Consider the following 17,912-nt stretch of genomic DNA (forward strand, 5'->3'; position numbering starts at 1 on the left):
AGAGAGAGGGAGAGAGAGAGAGAGGGAGAGAGAGAGGAGAGAGAGAGAGAGAGAGAGAGAGAGAGAGGAGAGAGAGAGAGAGGGAGAGAGGGGGATGGATATACATATATATAAATAGAGAGAGGAGGGAGAGAGAGAGGGAGAGAGAGAGAGGGAGAGAGAGAGAGGGAGAGAGAGAGAGAGAGAGAGAGAGAGAGAGAGAGGGAGGGAGAGAGAGAGGGAAAGAGGGAGAGAGAGGGGAGAGGGAGAGAGAGAGGGAGAGGGGGAGAGAGGGGAGAGGGGAGAGGGGAGAGGGAGAGGGAGAGGAGAGGGAGAGAGGGAGAGGGGAGAGGGAGAGGAGAGGGAGAGGGGAGAGGGAGAGGGGAGGGGAGGGAGGGGAGGGGAGAGGGAGAGGAGAGGGAGAGGAGAGGGATGGATATACATATATATAGAGAGAGAGGAGAGGGGAGAGGGGAGAGGGGGAGAGGGGGAGAGGGGAGAGGGGAGAGAGGGGAGAGGGAGAGGGGAGAGGGAGAGGGAGAGAGAGGGAGAGGAGAGAGGAGAGAGAGGAGAGGAGAGAGAGGGAGAGGGAGAGGGAGAGGGAGAGGGAGAGGGAGAGGGGGAGAGGGAGGAGACTATTACCCTGCAGCACACAAGCACCGCCTCCACTACACTCAGATGCTCCGGTTGCTGCTGGTGAGGCTGGACGTGGGGTGGGAAGGGTTAATAGCTACTTCCTTCCAGGCTGCCGAGCTCAGACCTCCGTTTGTTAACCATGCGTCTAGAGATTCACTTCAAAGGCAGAGAATATCTACGCACTCAGGCTGGTTTCCAAAGCACCCGCAACACACACACACGTGTGCCCGCGTGCCTGCCACAGCTGTGAAGGATCTGACGGCCCCTCTACAGGTGGTTTCTGGCTTTTGGAGGACGTCTAAGGGTCACAGAAGATGGAAGTACTACAGGGGGCTGGGGGCTGGCAAGCAGACCTGACCATGAACCAGGGGCAGCTGACTACAATAGAGCTGTGGTCCCTGGGAGAAATCCTGGTCTGATTTCTTCATTCTACACGAGAAGAAACAGAGTCCCAGAGCAGAGAAACAACTTGCACAAAGCCACACAGGGAGTCAGCAGTGGGCAGAGACTCACCACCTGCTGACTCCCTGTGCAGTGCTCCCTGCTTCCTCCTTCCCCTTTCCCTGTGTGCCCAGTGCTCTCATGCTGCCCCATGGCTGCCCAGGACTGGACTGAAGACCAGAGGGGGAGTGGAGAGCTCAGCACACCTGTGGCCGAGCCGTGCTCCCTGACTGGGCCTAACTGCCCCCAACTTCTCCTTTGCTGTATCTTCGTTCTTCTGCCAAGAGCCTGGGTGCTGTAGACTGAATGCTTGTGTCCCCCCAAGATTCATATGTTGAAACCCATTCCCCCAGTGTGATGGTATTCGGAGGTGGGGCCTTTGGGAGGTGATCAGGTCACGAGGGCAGAGCCCGCATGAATGGGATCTCTTTTATAAGGGATCCAGAGACCCAGAGAGCTCCCTTGTCCCTTCTACCAGGTGAGGACACAGTGAGAAGACAGCCACTTGTGAACCAGGAAGTGGGCCCTCACCAGACACCCAATCTGCAGACCTGTGAGAAGTAAGTGTTTGTTGGGTAACAACAGAGCACCAGGACTCACTGCTGTACCGGGGGACACATCATCCCGGGGGGCCTGTGATTGCATCTCTTTCTCCCTGCACTGTAAGCTCCTCAAAGGCGGGGTTTGTCTTGTCCATTGTGTATTCCCACCTCCTAGTAGAAAGCTTAGTTTTACCTGCACAGTCCCACTTCATCCTCATAACAACCCTACGAGGTAGACATGAAAAAACATGAAGAGAGATGAAGTAACTTGCCTGAGGTCACAGAAGTGGTGAAAGGCAGCGGTGGGATTGAATCCAGGCAATCTGATTCCAGAGTCTGGACTCCAGACCACTGTGAATCCAGGCCTTCAACGAAGGTTTGTTGAATGAATTAAGGGTCTTCTTTCTTTCTTTGCAGCCAGCACCTAGCACCCAGCACCTAGGGTTAGACGTGGTGAAAACCAGTACTTCCACCACAACCACCCTTACTGAGGGCTGACTAAGAGCCAGGCACTGTGCTCAGCATTTACACACACTGTTTTAGTTTCGTATTGCCACTGAAACAAGTTGCCACAAACTTAGTGGCTTAAAATAACACAAATTAATTTTCTTACAATTCTGGAGATCAGAAGCCTGAAATTTGTTTCATTGGGCTAAAAGCGAGGTGTCAGCAGGCAGGCCTGTGTTCCTTCTCGAGGCGCTAGGGCAGAATCCATTTCTTTGCATTTTCCAACTTCTAGAGGCTAACGACATTCCTTGGCTCGTGGCCTCTTCCTTCATCTTCAAAGCTATCTTCAAAGCAGCAGTGTAGCTTCTTCTCTCCTCTCTGACCCCTGTTTCCATCCTTCCATTTCTCTCTCTTCCTGACGGTCCTGCCTCCCTCTTATAAGGACCCTTCTGACTACATTAGGTCCTCCCGGATAATCCAGGATAATCTCCCCACCTCCAGATCCTTAACTTAATCACACCTGCAAAGCCCTTTTTACCATGTAAAGTAAATACTCACAGGTTCTGGGGATTAGGACATGGACATCTTTGAGGGGCTGTTATTCAGCTGACTACATCTACCGTCTCATTTAATCCTTGGATGGTAGTGCGGTGACATAGATGGTATGATTAGCTCCATTTATAGAAGTGGAAAGTGCATGGCATACAGTAGGCACTCAATAAATGTTTGTGGGAATAATCTGGTGTGGGAGCTGATTGATGATGCATCATCTTTCCCTGGACAGAAGGCCCTGGAGGATGTATTAAGTTGTGTGTCCTCCCTAAAGTTTTCTCCCACAATCCCCTCTGCTGGGGGCAGGAAGAGGCTCTGTCAGAGTGCTTAGCACTTAACTGTTTCCCCTGGGGCCACTCTGTCTCCCCAGTGAGATCACAATCTTCTTCGTGCACGCGCGCGCACACACACACACACACACACACACACACCCAATGCCCCAGCCCCCAGAATCTTCCCAGGACTGGCATCTTTACACAGCCCTTCCCCTTCCCCAATCTTCATCTGCAAAATGCTCATCTTAGCCGTACTTTACATCCTTCCCTGTGCACACACAACCACCAGACTTACACAGTCATAACTGTACAGCTCCCTGTAACTTCAGAGATGACAAGAGATTAATCTAATTTTTCTTTTAGTAGAAACACCTTGCAATCACCCTGGCAGTGATTAAAAGCTTCAGGTTTGAAATCAGACTGCCTGGGTGGGAATCCAGACTTCACCACTTGTCAATTGTGTGACTTTAAGAAAGTAGATTAATTTCTCTGAGCTCAGTTTCCTCATCTAAAAAATGAGGAACAAGAACAGTATTTTTCTCACTCCATGTCTGGCAGATGCTATTTTTTAGGTAAGATTTGCTTAGAGGTCACAGCTTCTGCCCTTTGCTTCCCCTTTCTCCGTTTCTGTCATAACTTATCTCCCTCCCTGGACAACCCTGCTCCCTCCTCCTGCTGCTTGTTAACACAAGTTATCTGGAAGGGGTGGTGACATGGGTCATGCACACTTTAGGGGGGATTTAATCTGCTGTGTCTCTTCCTAGGGTCATTTTTCTTTGGAGCCTCATTTGTAACCACAGATGGGAGGTCCAGACCATCTGCTAGTGGGAATTAGATCATGGATGATCAGATGAAGGAGGCACTCCCCACACCTCTGGTGTCCCACCAGATAGATAACCATCGTCCAGTCATCCTTGCTTTTTCTATCATATATTGGCTTGGTGGGAGAGAGGAGGTGTTGGCACCTGGAGGAGATTCGATAGAAGGCATTCCTGGATGACTTCATCCCTGGGCCTTGCCTCTCAAAATTCCAACCAAATCAACTCTACCCTTTTAGGGATGGAAGCAGGGTCAGCATTCCAGAAGTTCCTTGTCATACCCAGGCTTTTAATCAGGTGACATTGGAGAATTAGCATCCTAGTGCCGAGGCTTGTGAGAAGGTGGGGAGGGGTCTCAGATGTCTCTTGCCCCTGCCCCACTCTTGTCTTTCTGGCTAGACCTGCGTTGAAGGGAGCAAGACCTCTGGCGTTGAGTTTGCTCGCAGAGATCAGAACCACGGACAGCGGCCTGAGGCCCGGGAGACTGGGTGGGGAAAGTTACTGCGGGCGGGCGGGTGCTAGTGGCAGGCGGGGAGGGAAGACGCGCAGCGGTGGTGGGGTGTTGGCTGGGGCTGTTCTCACTCTGAGTCACCCTGTGCGTCCTGCACTTGCGTCGGGGCTCAGAACGCTGGAGTTCTCCCTGCCCTCTCCAGGAATGGTTGCGGGTGGGGGGAAAGGGGAAAGCGCCACACTAAGACCCCTGGATTTTTGCAGGGAAGGAGGAAACGGGAGGCGTCCCGTTGGTGTCCCCCGCGTGCTCCCGCCCCCGGCCAGGCCCATTTCTATACAAGGCCTGCTCTCCCCAGCCTCCACCCCCGGCGGGTACTAGTCGCAGGCGCGAAGGGGGGCATTCCCCCTCCCTGAGCTCAGCGGGGCGGAATGCGGCCGATAAATCAGAGATAACCCCGGATGGCAGGTCCGGCCCGGCCCCCAGACCCGGGATAAAAGGCCGCGTTTACCGGAGGATCCAGGAGAGCGCCCGCAGGCCGCCAGGAGGTGAGACGTGAAGCCAGACGTAGCCCAGCAGCCGCAGCCACGACATCTGCCCGCCCCTCCAACGACATGGCCCCGCAGACAGCGCTGCCCCGGGCACTCCTGCTCCTCCTGTTCTTACACCTGTGGCCGCTAGGAGCTCGTTCCCACCCGCTGGGCGGCCTCGGCCCCGCCTCGGAACCATCCGGAGGACAGGTGAGCCAGGTGAGCGTTGTGGGACTGCTTAAACTGGCCCGCCTGGAGGGCGCCGGCAGCAGCAATGAACCGGTCCCCACCTACCGTCCCAAGAGGCCCCCACCCTCCCTTGGGAATTAGTGATAAGGGAATCAGAAAGCAGCAGATTGGGTGCCAGGACCCTGTACCCAAGGCAGTCGGTTCACTTTGGCGCCATCGAGGGCAGCTGGGCCCAGGCGCAGGTTCCTGAGGCTCGGGCTCCCCCACCCATCGCAGGAGCTGCTGGACCGTCTGCGAGACTCGGTCACGGAGCTGCAGGCGGAGCGGATCACCCTGCAGCCTGTCCAGCAAGGCCGTGGCCCCGCAGAAGCCTGGGAGGCCCGGGACGCAGCGCCCGCGAGCGTCCTTAGGCCCCGCAATACCGTCCTCCAGGCCCTGCGGGGGCTACGAAGCCCCAAGATGATGCGCAACTCGGGCTGCTTCGGGCGGAGGCTGGACCGGATCGGCTCCCTCAGTGGCCTGGGCTGCAATGGTGAGCACCCGCCCATTTGGGAGGAACGTTCCCATTGCGTTCCACCATTAGAGTCACTTCTGGGTTTGAGGTCTCTGGGGACCACACTCTGAGAAAAGGACCCCTGGACATTACTCCCTCTTGCTGACAGTCCGTAGGGCCAAGGAGTGCCTTTCTGGAAATATTAAGTGTGGATGCCATTCATTACCATGCCCGTGAGTCCCCACCCACCTTTATCCACTCCCTGCCTCTTATCAAAAGGGGCAGAATCACCTTAGGGTGGAGACTAGTCATTGTCTGGCAGCCCCTCCTTGGAGCAGAAAGAGTCCAAAACATTTTTCTCCCAGTTTCCCCTAAACTGTCTTTTGCTGCAAAGGCAGACGGCAGGATCACTGGGGCAAAAATAATCCTCAGTTTACTGATGAGGAAACTGAGGTCCAGAGAAATGGATTATTCTAAAGCCTCAAACATCCAGATCAGCTGAGGATGGGGGGCGGTGGCAGGGACGACACATGGTGAGGGGAAGCTCAGATTCTGCCTCGGTCTCCCGCCCTAACCATCACCATCCTCTCCCCCTCCCCCACAGTGCTGAGGAGGTATTAAGAGGAAGTCCTGGCCGCAGACATCTGCATCTGATTCTCCATCAACTCTCTGATCCCCTTTGAAGCAACTCCTATTTATTTATTTATATTTATTTATTTATTTAGATTGTTTTGTATAAGATGGTTCTTACCTTTGAGCACGAATTTGCCATGGTGAAATAAAGTCAACATTACGGCTTTTTCTTTTGAAACTGATTTGTCTGAGTGCATTAAAAATAATCCATCATTAAAAAAAACAAAAACAAAAAACCTAAACCCTGTGTTTTCTTGAAGGTCCCAAAGGTGTCTTAATGGTGAACGGACATGGCCTCAAGGGCTGGTCAAGTGGCGGGTGGGGGGGGCTTTCTTTTCTTTAAGGGTTTTTCATGCTCTGAAATGTCTATAAGTACCTCAAGCACTTGAGACACTTTGCAGAAGCTGCTTTTCAAAGCCTGGCAGCTTCTCCCTGGGATTGGAGTGGGCCCTGAGGTACTCATGCAACGTGAGGGTGTGAGGGTGTGTGTCGGTGTTTGTCCCTCTGGTCTTCCCTCTGCCTGGAATTCTGCCCTTAAGGACATTCTCTCTGGTGATTGTTGTTTCCAGAAGGTCTAAGCTAAAATCTCAGAGGTTGGGACAGTGTGTGTGTGTGTGTGTGTGTGTGTGTGTGTGTGTGTGTTACACTCTGGCTCATGTGCATTCCTGAATGGGGATGAGCCCTCCATCCCGCCCTAAACCTCAGCTTCAAGCCATCAATTTCTGATGTCATCCTGGAAAAGAGCCTTTGAAACTCCGAGTTTAATAGCATTTTCATTTCCTGAGCCCACGAGTTTAGAAGTGTCTGACAAAAGGCCCAGCATTTCAGGGTGCCCCTCCCTGGGGCCCCACATCTCCACCTCCTCTCTGCCCCTCATTCTAAGGCAGAAAAGGAGACAACCACCAGAATCCTGCTGTGTTGCCTTGATCAGCAGGGAGTCCTGGCAGAGGTCACTGCCTGCTCTTCTATGGGCCCCCCTCCCCTCACAACAACGCTATGAAGTAAGAACTCTTATTACCTCCCATTTTCCAGATGGGGAAACCGAGGCACAGAGAGGCGATGTAACTTGCTCAGGGTCACGCAGTTAGTAAGTAGCAGAGTCAGGATTCAAGCCCACACAGCCTGGCTGCAGCACCCAGGCCCCTAACTACTACACCACCTGGCCTCTCTCAAGTCGGTAAATTAGGCTTGCTGGTGGGATGGAAGATTCCCCTCCTAAGGGCATCACTCAGTTCAACATTTGGTGCCACTGTCTGTTGGCAACGTTTCTCCTCTGCTCGGGTGATGAAGACAGACCCCTTTCAGAACGCCCACTCCCCCAATCCAGCCAGCACTTCAGAATTCCTACAGGTGAGCCTGGCTCAGCCATGAACAGGGCTCAGGTGGGGAGTCTGTACATTTGATACATCCTGTTACTTGGGCCTTTTCCCCAAGCAAATGTCCAGGGAAGAGAACCCCAGAATGAACTGCAAAGGAGCCAGATGTGACTGCTGGAGGATGGGGAGTGGGTGGACTGATGGACCCAATGGAATGACATCTCACTGACCTCCCCCTGTGTTTGGTGTTTGTGGCAGCATGGCAGCAGGTGCACTGTCTATGGATGCCCTTTAAAACCAGCCCTCTGTGACCTGTGACCCTGGCCCCTTCAAACACTCCCCACACAGCTGTAGCCACGGCCTTAACCTCCCCGACTTCCCTATGGTCAACCTCATCCCCCAACAAAGCTGCCAGATTATATATCTCTGTGGATACTCGTCACTGTAATCTTCCCAGAAGGACACGTGAGTGAACACAGACCCCGGAGGTCTGGCCACGGCTGCAGAGCTGGGAGGAATTTCAGGAGAGGGTGGGCTGCCTTTGCTCCGTCTCAAGTGTTGAGGTTACAGAAGTCAGGACAGCGCTGGGCCTGAATGCTTCATCTCCTGTCACCGATTCTGCACCTGGGACATTCCCACGGAATGCTGAGCCCCTCTCCCTCCCTCTTGCGGCAGCTTTGACCCTTCTGAGGATGATTTGTGGCAAGAAAAAAAATTCATTTCTCTTGCCACAGAGGCAGGTGTAAACAAAATCATGAACTTGGTCATTTGTTCATATTGTAGTTCTCAGCCTTCTATCCCAATCTCTCCAGGATTTTTTTTTCTTTTTCTTTTTTTGGTGAGGAAGATTGTTTCTGAGCTAACATCTGTGCCAGTCTGCCTCTATTTTGTATGTGGGTTGCCGCCACAACATGGCTTGATGAGCCGTGCGTAGGTCCACGTCCGAGATCTGAACCCGTGAACCCTGGGCTGCCGAAGCAGAGCACACGAAGTTAACCACTACGCCACTGGGCCAGCCCCTACTGTCTCTGTGGGATTTTTTCTATTCTTTTTTTTTTTGTGAGGAAGATTGGCCCTCAGCTAACATCTGCCAATCCTCCTCTTTTTGCTGAGGAAGACTGGCCTTGGGCTAACATCCATGCCCACCTTCCTCTACTTTATATGGGACTCCTGCCACAGCATGGCTTGACAAGCGGTGTGTCGGTGCACCCCTGGGATCTGAACCGGCGAACCCCGGGCCGCCACAGCGGAGCACGAGCACTTAACTGCTTGCACCACCGGGCCAGCCCCTCTGTGGGATTTTTATGCACTGCCTTAGTTTTAATAATCAGTGCTATTCCACTAAGTAACTTGTGTTGCCCGTGGGGTCAGGAGACAGCCCCATACAGCTGCCTGGATGTCCTGGAGCATTTCTAAAACCAAACTCGGTACCTGCCCTGGGACACTTGCTCCCACTCTCGTGCCCCAAGCTCTCCTGTCTCTGGCACTGCCGAGCACAGCCCCTGCCCTCGCCGCTTCAGGGCATGCCAGCTCTACTTCCATCCAGCAGCACCGCACTTTCCTGTCCAAGGACTCTCTCTGGCAGCTGGAGCCCACTTGGCTCCCCTTGGGGCAGGCAGGAAGTGCTGGGGAACTGGCGTCAACCAGGAGGAGCACTCAACCAACATCTAGCAGGAATCAGCATTTAAAGACCCCAGCACCCTCGATTCACAGGTGGCGTCCCTCTTACACTGGTTCCCAGAGTTCTCTGTGGGGGGCGGGGGGAGATTAAGCTCCAGTTGTCCGTGGTGGTCACTGACTTCCTTCTTTCCCTGGTCACTTTCTCACTCTCCTGCCAATGTTTCCTGGGATTGTCTCCAAAACAAGCTGCCTTGTACTTGAATCCTCGTCTCAGCTTCAGGAGAACCCAAACAAAGACACGCCCAAAGGATTAAACCTTCCCCCAGGGCCCCACCCTCGATGATTAGAGTGCTTGGAATCTTCTTGGACTCGGTTCTCTGGCTGGACCACCCAGGCTGGCACCGTATCCACTCCTCCTTCCTTCCCAGCACCTGCTGCACACAATCCTTCACTTCCATTCCTGGCTTCGAGCCTCACCACTCACGCCGACATTGACGCACTGGCTTCCTAACTGGCCTCTCCCCACCGGGCTCCCTGGTCTGGCTCTTTCTGCACCAGGGAGGGCAAGGTGCAGGGCGGACACTCACGTATGTGTCGTGGTGGGGTGGTGGGAGAGGCACTGACGGCAAACTCATTGATTCAATCATTCGGAAAATATTTTCCAAAGAATCAGTATGTGCCAGCTCTGTGCTAGGTGCGGGGGTATGGTGGGGTGCCTCATACCTGCTTGGCCTGCACCTCTGGCTTCCTGGAAAATGCGGCCTTAACAATGGCTGACCTGGTTCTCATGGCTGCTATCTGGCCCCGTCTCCACCTCCATATACCACCCCCCACCCCTGACTCTCCCCCTCCCCTCGCCAAGCAGGATCGACTGGCCAGGAGAGATTGCGAAGCCAATGCACGGGTTTCATGGGTGCGCTGGACAGCAGTCTCCAGTTTCCTCGGCCACTGCCTGAAGGAACTGGGTAACTCAGCCCAGAAGTGCAGGGGAGCTCACGGCCCTGTAGGAGTGGGGTGAGGGTGAAAGTGACGCTTTGACTAGCGAGAGACAAGCGGTGGCAAGGAGCCTACAGATGCAGCGCTTGTTACAAGTCCAGTTATGTTCCCCTAAAAGACGTGTTGAAGTCCTAAACATCCAGAGCCTCAGAATGTGACCTTATTTGGAAACAGGGTCATTATAGATGTGATTATTTAAGATGAGGTCATCCCGGAGGAGGGTGAGCCCCTAATCCAATATGACTGGTGTCCTTATAAGAAGAGGAGAAAGAAACACAGAGTGGAAAGACAGCCAGGTGACGACAGAGGCAGAGGTTGGAGTGATGCCTCTGCCAGTCGAGGGATGCCAAGGACCGCCGGCGGCTACCGGAAGCTGGAGGAGGCAAGCGAGGATTCTCTCTCACAGATTTCAGAGGGAGCATGGCCCTGTGACACCTTGATTTCAGACTTCCAGCCTCCAGAACTGTGAAACGATACATCTCTGTTGTTTTAAGCCCTCCAGTTTGTGGTACTTTGTTACAGCATCCCTAGAGATCTAAGGCAGTTCCCTCATCTTTTTCTCTACTCATAGGCTGTTCCAGGGTGCCAGGTTCCAGGAAGCTCTCTGGAGATGTGCAGCGTGACCAACCAACCACTAAGGTGTTTTTGCAAAGCTGTGGCCGGCTTGGTAACGTATCACTTTGTATCAGCTCTCCTCTTTCCCCACCTGTGGTGGGCAGCCTCTCAGATGGCCCCTGATAATCCCCATCTCCTGGTATTCATGCCCTTGGGTAATCTCCACCCTCTGGGTGTGGGCTGGATCCAGTGACTCACTTCTAATGAACACAGTACAACAAAAATGAGGGGATACCACTTCCAAGATGAGGCTCCAAAGAGACCGTGGTTTACATAATCTCTCTCTCTCTCTACCTAAAGGAAGTCAGTTGCATCTCTATGGAGAGGCCCTTGTGGAAAGGAACTGACATCTCCAGCCAACAGTCAGCGAGGACCCAAGGCTTGTCAACGGACACAGGAGTGAGCTTGAAAGCAGATCCCCCAGCTAAGCCTTGAGATGACTGCAGCCCCAGACAACACCTGAATGGCAGCCTCTGAGAGCCCTGAGCAAGGGGCACCCGGCCAAGCAGGGCCAGATTCCTGGTCACAGAAACTACTAGATAATAGATGTGTGTTGTTTTAAGGTGCTGAGGTTTGGGGCAACTTGTTATGCAGCAATAGTTAAATAATACACTATCTCACTTCCTTTTTCCATCACTCTTGCTTCCCTTGAACTGGAGCCCCCATAAAGCTTTAGCAACTTGACTTTTCCTCAGGCTTTTTTTCTAGGGAACCAGCCCCTGACTTCCAGTCCAGTGATCTCCATATTGTACCAAAGAAACACAACATCATTTTCAAAGTCAGAAACAACAGTCCCTAAGTACGCACCAGTGTCCTACCAGTTTCTCCCAACTGGGGCTTCTGCTTTAGACCATCTGGGTCTGACAGATTGTGCCATGAACATGGTGAGCTTTTCACACCAGTTCTGCACACGTGCAACATTGCTGGGACCTTGTGGTTCCCCAAAGCAGCCCCCAGCATCCCCATGGAGGGTTGTGAAACCAAAGTGGGCTAGAAACTGGAGACACCCCAGTTCTGGATTCATCCACCCATCTGCAACGCTCATTCCATCACACGACTAAGATGACTTCTTCCCAGCGATACGGAAAGAAAGGCTTTTGGTTTTTCATCTGGTGGGAGAGGTGGGGGTGGGGGCGGATCTGGCTTCCTGCGTCTTTTGCTTTTCTTCTCTCTCACTCCTACAGGCTGGCTTCTAAACACCCCTTTAAATATTAACTCCTCCACACACACCCCCCAAAGTTGAGCAGGGGCTTGGAAATGAAGAGAAACTTTACATCAAGTCATTTTCCATTTCAGGCTCAAATCAAAGGCTTTACTGGGATTTGGGGTAACAAGTATATTTGGGGGTTGTCTGTGTTTTCACTGGGTCCAGTTAGTGCAGGAGGTGGTGCTGGTTCTTCACAAAGTCCTCAGCAGCAAACCTGAATGTTCTTTTTTCTTGTCACCGCCCTTCTGCAAAACAAAAAACGGAAAACGAAAAAAACCCCAGCTAATAGAAGAAACTCAACAAATGACACTCACGGCCCACTCCGGTTTCACTCTAGAAGAGGAAAAGTGACTTTAATAAAAGGAGGTGGGCAAATTCTGAAAGTCCCTTTCTGGAACCTGGGGCAGGACTTCCGCTTCTCCTCAGGCCACCTACAGACTTCAGAAGTAGCTCAGGACAGAGGAGCAGCATTGGCCCTCAGAGGCCAAGCCACGGCAGGGGCCACCCGCCACGATGCCCTTCCGGAAGTCTTCGCCTGCATCAAAGGCCAGTCTCAAAGGGCATCTCCAGGAGACAGGCTGTGTGACGCAAGCAGCAAGGAGCATCGGTTCCCCGCAGCGTGGCTGCTCACTGAATCCTCTTTGCTAATAATAACCCTGCCAACCGAGCAATTAAGCTGTGAGCACATTCCAGGGATTCGTCAGGATACGATGGTTTTTTGCCCCGGGAGCGCTACCCAGAATTGCACCCACCTTGGATTTCAAGTTGAGTTTGGCTGACCCAAATCAGTGACTGAAGAGGGCTTCTTTCTCCTTTTTAGAATAAAATTGCCCTGGACACCTCTTGTGACCTCTGGCCACGTTCTGCCCTGGTTTCCTGCCCTCTTGCCGTATAACAGCCTTTCCACCTGATCAGCCAGGGAGTCAGCTCAGCTAGGGAGGGGTCTGGCAGGGGCGGAGATGGATGTTCCACACGCACACAGACCTGCCAAGTACACGAAGTTGCAGCCCCGAGGCAGGGGGCAGGAGAAGGAGCTGCTCAGAGTCACCCTGAGAGACTGGGAATGGGGGTGTGTTCAATCAGGGACTGCCAGAGGGCTTGTTAAGAGACCATCGCGCTACGCAGCAGCAGTGTCTGTGAAATGGGTGAGGACTGTGTGTATTGGTGTCATACCTGGGGTGCAAGTCCTGGTTCTGCCGCTTATGAGCTGAGTGACCTTGGGTAAGTGACAAAGCTCTCAGTCTCAGTCCTGTCCCTCTGTAAATGGCAACAAGACCACCAGCTCCTGCGGGTGGTGACGAAAATGAAGTAACCACATGAAGCTCTCAGCTCAGTGTCTGGCACGTTACAGCTGACCAATAAAGGCAAGCGCGATTACCATCTCGCAGTTACACAGCACTTCACACTTCAAAATGCATCCACACATTACTTCTGAGCCTCAGGATAACCTTAGGTTTTTACACTTTCCTCATTTTACAGATGAGGAAAATAAGGCCCAAAGACATATGCAGCTTGGTTTGTTTTGGGCTACAATGCAGGTCTCTCATCCCTTCAAATTTAGTGTTTCCCCCCAGCATACGCTCTGTTGAATAGCATGCTAGGGTTGAGTATGTGCTTAGCGAATGGAGGCCACTCATTAAATGTGGCCTCGCTGCCTGTTATTTCTCTTTTGGGGGCCAGGAAAATGGAGGCGTTAAGGGAAACAGTGTTACATTCGCCTCCCACCTCACTCCATCAGCCAACTGGCCGTGGGAGCTTTCCAGGAAAGGGCAGGGGAATTACAAGCTTCATACTCAAAGAGTCTGAGTTTCTATAAGCAGCAAGTTGAAGAAACGAAAATGCTGCATCCTCTCAGTGTCTACCTCCCTCAGCACCTTGGAGGGGGGTCGTGGAGGGGTCGAAGGAGGAGGAGCTTTGCAGAGGAATGATTGTGTTCCCAAAACTTTCCTTGGTGTTGAAATTTGGGAGCCGAATTCCTGGGTCATTCATCACATTTGGTTCCCGGCTGACTTAGTACTCTAAAACATAACGCCCTCTTCACCTGACTGCGGAGAGTGACTGCCAGAAGGCCAGCCCTTCTGGAGCGAGAGGGCTGCCGTCGCCGCTGATGAGTCAGGTGTGAGGCCGGCTAGAGCATCTGGACTAATTTGTCCCGAGCTGCCGGCTGCCTGCCATTTCCTCTTCTCCCGCCCTTATTCTCCTCTTCTCCCGCCCTTATTTGGAGGCCCTGACAGCTGAGCCACAAACCAACCGGGGGAGCTGGGTGCCCGCCAACTGTCACCCTCTGCTTCCCGGCATGAGTCCCGTTGCCGAGGAGAAAGGAGCCCGAGGCATCGCTGTGAGATAACCAAGGACTCTTTTTTGCTCTTCTCACACCTTTGAAGTGGGAACCTCTTGAGGCAAATCAACAAGAATGTGGCTCTTGCAGCCGAGGGTCCCGGGGGTTGTTGGGGCTGCTCAAGGCGGAGGGGCTGTGACAAGCTCCGCTGGACTGATAACTTTAAAAGGGCATCTTCTGCTGGCTCCTCACTCAGCTGCTTTATCGCTGCAAGTGACAGAATGGGGAGGGTTCCATCCCTCTTGCGTTCTCGGAGAGCCGGGGGCCTATAAAAAGAGGAGGCGCAGGGCAGCTGGGAGACAGAGACGGACGAAGGCCCAGAGAGGGAAACCAGGGAGGAGAGGGAAGAGGCGGCGAGCACCAGACCACTCTGTGACCAGCATGGGCTCCTTCCCCACCGTCACCACAAGCTTCCTTCTCTTCCTGGCATTTCAGCTCCCAGGGCAAACCAGAGCTAACCCCGTGTATGGCTCTGTGTCCAACGCAGACCTGATGGATTTCAAGGTAGGGCTGGGAAAGAGGGCACACTCTGGGACCAGGGGGCTCTGTGACATTGTGCCCGTGGGTGAGACCTCTCCCTTTCCCTGTGTTTTCCTTTTGTAAAGAATTTGCTGGACCGTTTGGAGGACAAGATGCCCTTAGAAGATGAGGTCCTGCCCCCACAAGTACTAAGTGAGCAGAGTGAGGAAGGTGGGGCTGCTCTCAGCCCCCTCGCTGAGGTGCCTCCCTGGACCGGGGAGGTCAACCCAGCCCAGAGAGATGGGGGTGCCCTCGGGCGGGGCCCCTGGGACTCCTCTGATAGATCTGCCCTCCTGAAAAGCAAGCTGAGGGCGCTGCTCACTGCCCCTCGGAGCCTGCGGAGGTCCAGCTGCTTCGGGGGCAGGATGGACAGGATTGGAGCCCAGAGTGGACTGGGCTGCAACAGCTTCCGGGTAAGAGGAGCCGGGGATGGAAATGGGATGGGGAGGAAGGAAGTTGTGGTTTTGTTGAGGCTCAAACCTTGTCAAAGTATACCACCAGGGGACGCCTTCTGCAGGAAGGGACCAGCATAGAAGCTTACTCCCTTTGAAATTTCTGCGCCAACTTGGTGGGTGCCCCATGAATCTTGGGACAATGACATCATCCTCAGCTACAGGCTGCTGAGAAAATGCTAAGAAAAAAAGTTATGCCACGAGCACTGAGCACTTTAAATGTTCATGGGGCAAGTTGCCTTCGTACTGCTGATTGGCAGTTCATGTTCCTCTCCAGATTCCAAATTTGTCAGATCCCAAAGGATTGAAATTGACCAGGGATGACCTTTGAGCTCCTAATGAGCAACTTGTGTACCAGTTCATGAAACTCAGGGAGTTTTCAGGCTGGAGTGGGGTCTATGGGAAGTGACCACAGTCCTACGAAGTTGATTTTTCCAGTAGAGCCAGGTCACCAAGTCAAACATGTCTGTGTTCTCTTTGTAGTACCGAAGATAACGGCCAGGGAGGACAAGGCGGGCCAGGCCCCGGGCAGACTGCGAGAGACCCTCATCCCCCGGGGTCTCTCACTCAACTTTGTCCCATCTCATTGCCCTCAAGCTGAGTTGTGACGAGCACCCTATTCAAGCTGCAGCCTCCTGTCCACATTTCTCACATTTTATGCTAAATGTAGATAAAGTGGCTTAATTGTGGCTTCCCCACTTCTCCCACCCTATGCATTAAATTTTAGGGCAGACCCTCACCTGTTAACTGGAAGCCATTTGAGAAATGAATAAACTTCAGCACCACGGACAGAAGCCGAAGGCTCGGGTTGGAGTGATTTGTTTCGCTTCCCGGGAAAGAGAATTCAGCCTGATTTTCATTTTACCTTTTGTCCCAGAGAAGAATGTTCAGTTTCTTTCTTCCTCCTTCTTAAAAACAATAAAATTTATTTTTTGGAGAAGTTTTAGGTTCATAGCAAAATTAAGCAGAAAGTACATAGATTTCTCATATACTCCCTGCCCCCAACACATGCCCAACCTCCCCCACTATCAACATCCCCACTAGATGGCACATTTGTTACAGTCTATGAACCTGCATTGACACATCGTCATCACCCAAAGTCCATACCTCACATAGGGGTTCACTCTTGGTGCTGTACATTCTGTGGGCTTGGACAGATCCTTCCTCCTCTCATTCTTTCCTCCTTCCTTTTTTTGCGGGGGTGGGATGGGGTGGGGCTCACACTGCAGTTCTCTGCCTGCTCTGACTCTCACTCCAGCTTCATCACAGATCCTGAAAAAGCCCCAGGAGACCAAAAGGGCACTTATTTTTATTCAGATTTGCTCACATTCAGGGCACTTATTTATTAAAAAGAAAACTTACAGACATCTTTTTTTTTTTTTTTTCTGGTTATATCTAATGTAGCTTGTACTCAATAGACAATTTTTGCACACCTAGTACTTTTGGCTACAGTTTTTATTTTTTTTTTTAGAAGCAACTTTTAAAATGAGGACACTAAAAATTTTCTGACACATTTTGAGAGAGTTAGCTGCTGCAATGGAGCGGCCTGCACTTTAGTTTTAAGAAGATGAGGCAGAGCATTAAAGCTGAGCAAAGTGAAGACAGAAATGTTTGCTATGCTGACAGACTGCAAGTTTATGTGCCTTTGGGGCACTAACATATGTTTAAAAAAGAGCCATCAGCTTTTTCTAATTCAGGTCCAAGCTTCCTGACTTGTAGATTTTACTGCTGTGAGAGCCACTGGAGGAGACTCGGTCTCTTTCTACCAGCTTCTGAGAAGGGTGCTGCCCTGAGCAGAAAACACCGGGCACTGAGTTCACCCACAACAGGGAGCAGTACTCTGACCTGTCTTCCCACCCCACACACTTCACTCTCCCCATCAGCCTCTGTGGTGCTTCCTCCACCAGCCCCCCACCCCCCAGCTCACTTTTCCATGTCTTTATGTTGTTCCTTCCACCTAGAACGTCCTTTAGCCAGTGCTACCCAGAACATTCTTATTCCTCAAGGCTCATTGAGAATGCCACTTCTTCCCTGAAGCCTTCCCTGATACCTCGTGCCTAGTGCATATTAAGCTCTTTACCAGCAGCATTCTGTATGTAACTATTAAGACACAATTTGCCTTGGTATGCAGTTGTGTCTGTGTCCCTAGATTGCAAGCTCCTTGAGGGAAAATGCCCCTTCAGCACGTGGCACAGTTGATGCTCTATATATTGTCAAATTGTCTTGGTCTCGTACAAAACTTGGAAACAGCGGTAGAAACATAGCAGTCTGCTCCTTGCAGAGGGAAGTGGAGGCCAGAAGTGAATTGACGGTTGGGGAGCAGACGTGGGCAAAGACTCCAATCAACCACGCCAGTGAACGTGTTCCTATGTGCATGCGGAACACAGAAGGGTGGAAACCCAAGAAGCAGAGAGGGGCTGACCAGGACGTGGGTGGAGGGACAGGAAGAAGTGCCTGTCCCAACCTGGCTCCTGAGGCCCGGCACTGGGCGAGTGGCCGTTGCTAGAAGGGGAAGAGCGGTCAGCTGTGTCACCGGCACAGAGTGGGTCCTCACTGAATGGCATCAGCTGAGAGTGCCAAATACACAGAAAATGCCCCTGGAACTTGGGGACGACTTGGGGTCAGGGGGAGGGGCCTGAACCCCACCGATGGAAGCCAGCCCCCAGTCTGAACGTCCACAGACTCAGCACCAGTTTCACTTCTTCCAGTTGGATATGAGGGGACTCTGCTGATGGGGCAAATTCCTAACCACCACACTGCCAGGGATACAAATGGATTCTCCCTCTAGTGCTGTAGATGGGAAGCAGCAGCTGGAAGGACCAGGTAGGTTTTTATAGGAGCAAAGGATCAGTAAACAAGATCTAAC

General features: G+C 52.5%; 3 protein-coding genes across 9 annotated transcripts in view; 2 read left to right on the forward strand and 1 right to left on the reverse strand.

Annotated features, from left to right (window-relative positions):
* The first annotated feature begins 774 nt into the window (after positions 1-774).
* Positions 775-6,273, forward strand: NPPB (natriuretic peptide B). 4 transcript variants are annotated; one of them, XM_087446808.1, is made up of 4 exons: positions 775-1,616; positions 4,607-4,887; positions 5,134-5,389; positions 5,955-6,272. In XM_087446808.1, the coding sequence occupies exons 2-4, from the start codon at positions 4,753-4,755 to the stop codon at positions 5,969-5,971; spliced, it is 408 nt and encodes a 135-aa protein (XP_087302934.1). In that variant the 5' UTR covers positions 775-1,616; positions 4,607-4,752; the 3' UTR covers positions 5,972-6,272. The 4 variants fall into 4 exon arrangements, with proteins under 4 accessions (XP_087302934.1, XP_087302935.1, XP_004426146.1 ...); XM_087446809.1 differs by lacking the exon at positions 775-1,616 and adding an exon at positions 3,793-4,178; XM_004426089.3 differs by lacking the exon at positions 775-1,616 and having other exon boundaries at positions 4,261-4,878; positions 5,955-6,273.
* Positions 6,274-11,813: 5,540 nt separating this feature from the next.
* CLCN6 (Cl-/H+ antiporter 6) overlaps positions 11,814-17,912 on the reverse strand; it is a 38,007-nt gene continuing 31,908 nt past the window's right edge. Inside the window, exons 24-26 of one of the 4 annotated variants that reach the window (XR_015555855.1) lie at positions 16,154-16,318; positions 15,912-15,951; positions 11,814-11,982 (exon numbers count right to left, since the gene is read on the reverse strand). The gene's annotated coding sequence lies outside the window, so the exon portion shown is untranslated. Of the gene's footprint in view, positions 11,983-14,558; positions 15,955-16,153; positions 16,319-17,912 lie in introns of those variants that run through there. The other 3 variants (XR_015555854.1, XR_015555853.1, XR_015555852.1) reach the window with 3 other exon arrangements.
* Positions 14,454-15,541, forward strand: NPPA (natriuretic peptide A). The gene is made up of 3 exons (XM_004425596.3): positions 14,454-14,579; positions 14,681-15,007; positions 15,530-15,541. The coding sequence occupies exons 1-3, from the start codon at positions 14,457-14,459 to the stop codon at positions 15,539-15,541; spliced, it is 462 nt and encodes a 153-aa protein (XP_004425653.1). The 5' UTR covers positions 14,454-14,456.

The sequence above is a fragment of the Ceratotherium simum genome, chromosome 22 (genome assembly GCF_057802395.1).
Source record: "Ceratotherium simum simum isolate JZ-2026a chromosome 22, ASM5780239v1, whole genome shotgun sequence".
Lineage (NCBI taxonomy): Eukaryota > Metazoa > Chordata > Mammalia > Perissodactyla > Rhinocerotidae > Ceratotherium > Ceratotherium simum.

Coding starts and splice junctions, on each gene's coding strand:
- NPPA (XM_004425596.3), top strand. CDS start 14,457: ATGGGCTCCTTCCCCACCGTCACCACAAGCTTCCTTCTCTTCCTGGCA. Junction 14,580..14,680: donor CAGACCTGATGGATTTCAAG/GTAGGGCTGGGA, acceptor CCTTTTGTAAAG/AATTTGCTGGACCGTTTGGA.
- NPPB (XM_087446808.1), top strand. CDS start 4,753: ATGGCCCCGCAGACAGCGCTGCCCCGGGCACTCCTGCTCCTCCTGTTC. Junction 4,888..5,133: donor CCGGAGGACAGGTGAGCCAG/GTGAGCGTTGTG, acceptor CACCCATCGCAG/GAGCTGCTGGACCGTCTGCG.